Source organism: Fragaria vesca, linkage group LG7, assembly GCF_000184155.1.
Source record: "Fragaria vesca subsp. vesca linkage group LG7, FraVesHawaii_1.0, whole genome shotgun sequence".
Classification (NCBI taxonomy): Eukaryota; Viridiplantae; Streptophyta; class Magnoliopsida; order Rosales; family Rosaceae; genus Fragaria; species Fragaria vesca.
The window spans coordinates 18,682,121-18,688,914 of record NC_020497.1 but is presented as its reverse complement, the minus strand read 5'-3'; the positions used below and the strand labels follow the sequence as shown (position 1 = coordinate 18,688,914).

The window sequence follows — 6,794 nt, the reverse complement described above, 5'->3', positions numbered from 1 at the left end:
CTAGCGAGTACACGAAATTCCTGTACAGGTGATGGATTCATTATGATAAGCTCCATAACTCAATTGCCTGCTTTCTTGCATCACCAACACCTTCACCATCCCATTACAGAAATCTGGTGAAGCAAGCACATCGCCGATCATTCCCAGTTCTGGATTCTGGATAAAGTCCGTCATTTCTTCTTCCCTCAACGACATATACGGATGCCGCCGCCCCACCATCACCAGATCATATTCGCTCTGGGAATTCTTAATGACATCCATAACCTCTACACAGTTTCCAACCTCAGTATCATGCCAATTCAACCGATCATTCCCAGTGTTCCTTAGCTTAAACTCATTGATCAATGACTTGTCAAGCTTAAACTCTGTCAAATCCTCTTCATTACTCTTTATTTTATTGATCCGCATGATAATCCTGAACACTGTAAGGCACACATCTGGGTTGTCCGTCATGCGTGATGCATAAGCTAAGGCCTCGCGGTCATCTGGTCCGCCAATGAAAAACAGAGCCACATTGCTGTAGAAACTGGACTTCTTTAGCGGACAACACAAGCCTCTGTCAACTAGTATTCCTACTGTACACGGGGAAAACTCTTGTACATTAAGGTTGAATTGCCTTATGGGTCCAGTCATACTAGGGCCAACCACAGACTGGTGGTTTTCATGGAATGGGACGATGATCAGAGGTACGAGATTTTCCAGAGCTAGACGGAAAATGTTCTCGTGCATGGAGGTATAAGGGGCGACCATACTGTAGGCTTCAATCACGACTGGTCCTCTTGAATTCTTTGAGTAAGTGTCAAAGGCTTGCATCATTTGATTGGTGAGTGGTCTATCTATCTGCCTAAACTTATTTCTGTTTCTGTAGGGAGTTAGTTGTGGTACAGAATGCCCAACTAAATCAACAGTGTGAACAACAGATGCGCAAATGGGGCTTGCATCAGTTGGATTTGAAGCTTCTAGGAAGGTGATGATGTTGCCGGCATTTTCTTCATTGTGGACACAGAAAAGTATGCGACATGCTTCGTCGTCTTTTGGAGTTGATTGGATGTTTCTGACTCGCAAATCTTTGGTTGCTTCCTTAAGCCGCATATGAGGAATGTAGGAAAATCGTACAATTGGGGTTACGATCATGGTCAACACCAGCGAAGACAACACCATTTGATTGTAGAATGCTCCATCTATGATCTGCCCCCGATCATACAACATTAAGAACCGTTCTAAATGGAAATACAGAATGGAAGAAGAAGAAGAAGAAGAAGAAGTACATGAAAGAAGAAAGAATGAAGAGTTTTTCTAATTACCTGAGAGCCCCTCCAGTGTCTCAAAGCATTGAGCTCTATTAGACCCTTCATACTCATGATCATGCTGAGCATGAAACTATTTTTGAAGCCAATTTTGCAGAGCAAGCCGGACAGGGTAACACCAACAATCTTTGAAACAAATAACACAAGAATAATGCTCTGAAGATGTTCCATTGTCGCCGGATCACCAATTGCATGAACATCTATGCTGACGCCAACACGGAAGAAGTACATTGGCATAAGAAATTCCGAGACCACGAATTCAGTCTTCTGCTCTATTGCTGCACCCAGAGGTGGTCCGTCTGGTATGACTAACCCCATAAATATAGGACCTCCAACAGACAATAGCCCGATAGAATCAGAGATAACAGACATGACTAGAACCCCAAGTAGTATTCCAACTGTATATATTTCGTTTACTTCTTTCCCTTCCGGTGTGTTCTTAATAATCATTATCATAAGGGGGCGTATGACATAGAGAGTGAAAAGAAGCATTCCCAGTATGGAAAGGAATGTGAGTATTCCTTTGAAGCAGTCATTCTGCGCAGCTATGAGACCAACTGTAAGGGAGGTCCACTCCAGCGCATCGTTGAGCATTGCGGAGGACATGGCAAGCTGACCCAACTCCGAAGACATAAGGTTGAGCTCATACAAGGCCTGAGATATGACCGGAAAATAACTGAAAGACAGAGTAACCGTCGACATCAACCACGGGACCTTAGGAGCAGTTCCAGTTATCGGATAAATGAGGCTAAAGGTGACTACTGTAGGAAATAGAAAACCTCCTATGCCAATCTTCCATGACTTCTTTGCATTTCTTCTGAGCACGGCGAAGTCAAATTTCAGTGACATTAGGAATATTGCATATATGCTGCCGATCTCAGCTATTGTATCAAACAACTGTAAATGTATCTTTTTTCCGTATAGATTGTCCCTGATTTCCTTGCTGTGCCCCATCAGAGACGGACCCAAGATAATGCCACCCTAAGTACAAAAGAAATCAAGCAAATTAACGTTGAGGTTCTTCTTTATAAGTATGTGTACAAAGTTATGATATAATTAAGCATGATGAGAAGTAGGGGAAGCATACCAGAAGATAGCAGACGAATTTAGTTTGTCCTAGAGGCTTGAAAAAGTAGTAGAGGAATCGCGAGGTCATTACGACTAGTATGATCTGGAGCAGTGTTAGAGTATATGGATTATCCAAGGGGTTATCACCAAACCAAATGCCTCTGGGATTTGTGTTTACGCTCCTCTTATCACAATAAAATGTGTGACCATGTTCATCGGTCTGCATGAACATTGCGGTGTTATTGCTTAAGGTAACCATTCTGCAAATCCTGACTTGTTTGAACAATCCTCAAATATAAACGATCACGGCCATTATAGGATCTAGGAAAGCACTGGAAATTGGTATTAAGATGGCAAGCACAACATACTGGTTTTAAAGATCTGTAGTTGCAGGTTGGTTCAGGTGAAACAGGATGGCAACAGCAGGAACAGGTAATTAACTGACCTGTTTTTACTTTTTAGTGAATCAGAGTTATGTTGTGGTTAGAGATGTTTGTAGATAAAAATCCAAGACACTTCAACGTATAGGTATAGTTAAGTTGTTATAACTGATTTCATATAATGGTGGATGTGCACGAGTGAAGTTGGTTAAACCTCAACAGAACTTACAGAGGTAAATGTAATGCCAACATATAAACCAACAAAACTCTTATAATTCCACCCCAGGTATGGCGATATGGTTAGGCTGGAAAACAGAAGGGACTCAAAGCCGAACAAGCTGCACATGAATAATCAAACTGAAAACAATGAAAATACTCATGAAATTTGCAGAATCGAATGATCATTGACATGTGCAAATCGATCTATTCGTACACCATAGTTTAGTTTTCCTAAGCTACAGGTTTTCTATACCCTAATTAGGATATGATCAGCTAGCTTCTCACATCATAACCAAAAAACTAACTCCTCGTAACTCGCATGTGCACGTCTATCTCTACAATATGCACATATGCACAACAAGAGTGCTAGACAGACATGAAGTTAGATGTTCAGCCACCAGGCCTCAATCTAATTCAATCCTAAATTTTGTGAGACGTCACGCCCATGAGTCGATCCATAATTTTTACTAAGTTCCGTACTTTCTTGCAGCACCAAAACATTCACCATTCCACCACAGAAATCTGAAGAAGCAAGCATGTCGCCGATCATTCCCAGCTCCGCATAATGCACAAACTCTGACATTTCCTCATCCCTCAATGAATTGTCTGCGTGCCGCCTTCCGACCATTACAAGATCATAATCCCCTTGCGAATCCATAATTGCATCCATAAGCTGTTCAGTGTCCTCAACCTCGATATCTCGCCATTTAAGGCAATCATTCCCAATACTGCTCAGCTTAAACTCATCCACCATTGCATCATCCAACCTAGCTTCATTCTCCTCGTCTTCATTATAGTTACCCTGGTGCATAATACGAATCCTGTATATTGTGACGGCCACATTTTGGTTGCCTAACATACGTGCTGCTAAAGCCAAAGCCTCGCGATCATCTGGTCCGCCAATGAAAAATGCAGCCACATTATATGAGAAATGGGACATGGTCACCGGACCGGGGAACCCTCTTTCGACTAGTATTCCAACTGTAGAAGATGAATATCGCAGCATATTTTTATTGAATTGGCGTATTGCAGTAGTCACGGTGTTGCAGATCCAGGGGTTATCATGAAATGGGAGGATAACCAAAGGTACGTGATTGTCATCCACTAGACGGCAAATAGTCTCATGCATCAATTTATAGGGAGCGATCATAGTGAATGATTCGATCAAGACAGGTCCTCTTGAGTTCTCCGAGTAGTTCTTGAAGGCTTGCATCAGTTGATGTGTGAGTGAATTTAATCGGCTACACTTTTTCCCCTTTTTCTTCTTCTTGTAAGGGACTAGCACAGGTATAGCCCTCCCCACTAGCTCGACTGCTTGGATAATGTAGGCGCAAATGGGGCTCTCTTCTGTTGGGTTTGAGGCTTCTAGGATGGAGGTGAGGTTGCGGATAGTTTGCTCGTTGTGGATACAACAAAGAATGTCGAAAGGATAGTTTCTTTGAACTGATTGGATGTTTTTAATGCGAGGACCTTTGAGTGATGGCCCAAGTCTAAGATGAGCCCTGTACGTGAAATGTAACAATGATGTTGAAATCATGTTCATAATCAGCACAGATAATAGTAGTTGGGTATAAAATTGGTCATCTAAGACCTGTAGAAGAGATAAATGTTAGTATGCATCAAGTTAAATCACTACTCACCATGTCAAGGAAGAAAGGTGTAAATATATGTATATATACCTCAGTGTGCCTCCATCGAGAAAAAATGACTACTTCTATAATACCCCTGATATTCATCATCACACCGAGCAAGAGACTATTTCTCAAACTAATTTTGCAGCACAATGCAGCCACGGTGACTGTGAACAACTTTGCCAGATATGCGGCACCGATGATGGCCTGCAATGTGGTAAAACTCTTCCAATTTGAAATAGTAAGTATGTCTGAGAAGAAGCCGATACGAAGAAAGAAGATTGGAAGAAGACATTCAGAGACCAAGAATTCAGTCTTGGCTATTATTGCTGCACCCAAAGGCGGTCCGTCTGGTATGACTAACCCAAGCAGAAAAGGACCTAAAATGAAGAAGCACCCTATTGCGTCGGATACAAACGCTAGGATTAGTGCACCAAGTAGTATTGCTACTACATAAACCTCCTTTACTTCTTGTCCTTCTGGTGTGGACTTAACAATCCATACCATAAGCGGGCGTATGGCAAAGATAATCACCAGAGCCATAATCACTACCGAAAGAAAGGTCAAAGCTCCGTGGCTTACATTATCTTTAGTAGCTATGTCTTGTGCCGTTGAGATCAACCATTGTATGATTTCAACGAGCAAAACAGAGAACATGGCGAGTTGGCCCAACTCAGAGTTCATAAGGTTGAGGTCGTCTAAGGCCTGAGCTACACCAGGGGAGAAACTGAAAGAAAGCATAGTAAACAAAAAAGGGGGAGAATTCCTCCTGGCATTCCAGGAATAGAGCTGGCTAGTGGGATTCCGAGGCCTAAGGATACCGCAAGGGTGAAAATGAACCCTGGAGCACCAATCTTCAAAGAAAGCCCTGTCCTTTTCATCATGCACACGTCCAGTTTTATTGCAGTTAAGAAGATGGAGAATATAATGCCCATTATACCCATAGTCGCCCACAACGGCGAGTCTTTCTGGTTAGCTAGCTTCTCCTTCATTACGGGGATGGTCGCAAACAAAGAAGGCCCCAAGATAACGCCAGCCTGAACAAGTCCGGCCAACAAAAACATTTAGCTTTAGAATGATGATCATCGATCTCACAGATAATACTAATTTTGTTTCATGCTTTGGGTTGGAAAAGCTGAAAATTGATGCTTTAGTTCATATATTTTTGGTCTAAAAAAAGACAATATTCTTATGGCCCTCATTTTATCTGGGAAAACTCTACTGTACTTACCCGTGTATGATAATCTATCAACATATTTACGTACACAAGACTACGTATAACAGAAAACTCATCGAGGTATATATATGAAAAAGAGCACTCGTACCAGGAGATTGCAAGTGAATTTGGTTTGTCCCAAAGGCTTGAGAAGAACATAAAGCAGCCGGGAGGTCACAACAAAAATTGTTATTTGGAATAGGGTTGCAGGTAATTCATAATCTAAAGGATTTTCATTGAACCAAATCCCTTTGGAGGACAATGCACTTAATGGCACACATACTGGGAGCATCATTTCATGTTTAGCTCCAGCCATTTCTATGTGCCTTGCTTCTTGATTATGCAATGTTCTAAATACTGGATGATCCCAATTATTATTCCAATGTTGGGATAATTCATAAGGTTGATGATGATGATGATCCCAACCTATGAATTATCCAAACAGAGGTTTCTACGTGAAATTCACTATCAACCAGATGAAGCCTCCCTCTGCAGTGAATATGGAGGCCCCGGGTCGATAGTTGAACCAGGATCGAAAATGTGATGGTGTTTGGGTCTTGGATTCTGAGCGGTAAAAGTTGGTGGGGAAAGTATGGTTATCATTTTATATGAGAAAAAGTGGGAAATGTAGTCCACAAGAACTTCGGAAGGAAATTGAATGGTCATTGTCACCAGAGCAATCATCAAAATCACAAGTAAACAGTTTCACATTGTAGGTATTTTATTTTTTATTTTTTTTAAAAAAGTAAGAATGTATCATCGTATGGTTTCACGAGTTCTTATTTACTAATTTTTATCAAAAACGAGACCTTTTTTTTTAAAAAAAAATTTGAAAATATATATATACATATGTATATATATACACGGATCCGTTCAGAAACGGACGTCCTATATATATACATGGATCCGATCAGAAGCGGATGTCCGCACGGACCTTAAAGTGTGGACGTCCCTCCGTTCTCCACCGTCCGGC

At 41.4% G+C, this 6,794-nt stretch overlaps 2 protein-coding genes across 2 annotated transcripts; both read right to left on the bottom strand.

The window, feature by feature from the left end:
• LOC101307260 (cation/H(+) antiporter 15-like) lies at window positions 1–2,463 on the bottom strand. The gene is made up of 3 exons (XM_004308915.1): window positions 2,395–2,463; window positions 1,305–2,288; window positions 1–1,188 (listed from the first exon to the last, which is right to left on the bottom strand). The coding sequence occupies exons 1-3, from the start codon at window positions 2,461–2,463 to the stop codon at window positions 1–3; spliced, it is 2,241 nt and encodes a 746-aa protein (XP_004308963.1).
• A 920-nt stretch (window positions 2,464–3,383) lies between these two features.
• Window positions 3,384–6,137, bottom strand: LOC101306971 (cation/H(+) antiporter 15-like). Its single transcript, XM_004308914.1, has 5 exons — window positions 5,931–6,137; window positions 5,446–5,642; window positions 5,188–5,332; window positions 4,654–4,812; window positions 3,384–4,565 (listed from the first exon to the last, which is right to left on the bottom strand). Exons 1-5 carry the CDS (start codon window positions 6,135–6,137, stop codon window positions 3,384–3,386), a joined length of 1,890 nt encoding a protein of 629 aa, XP_004308962.1.
• Window positions 6,138–6,794: the final 657 nt, after the last annotated feature.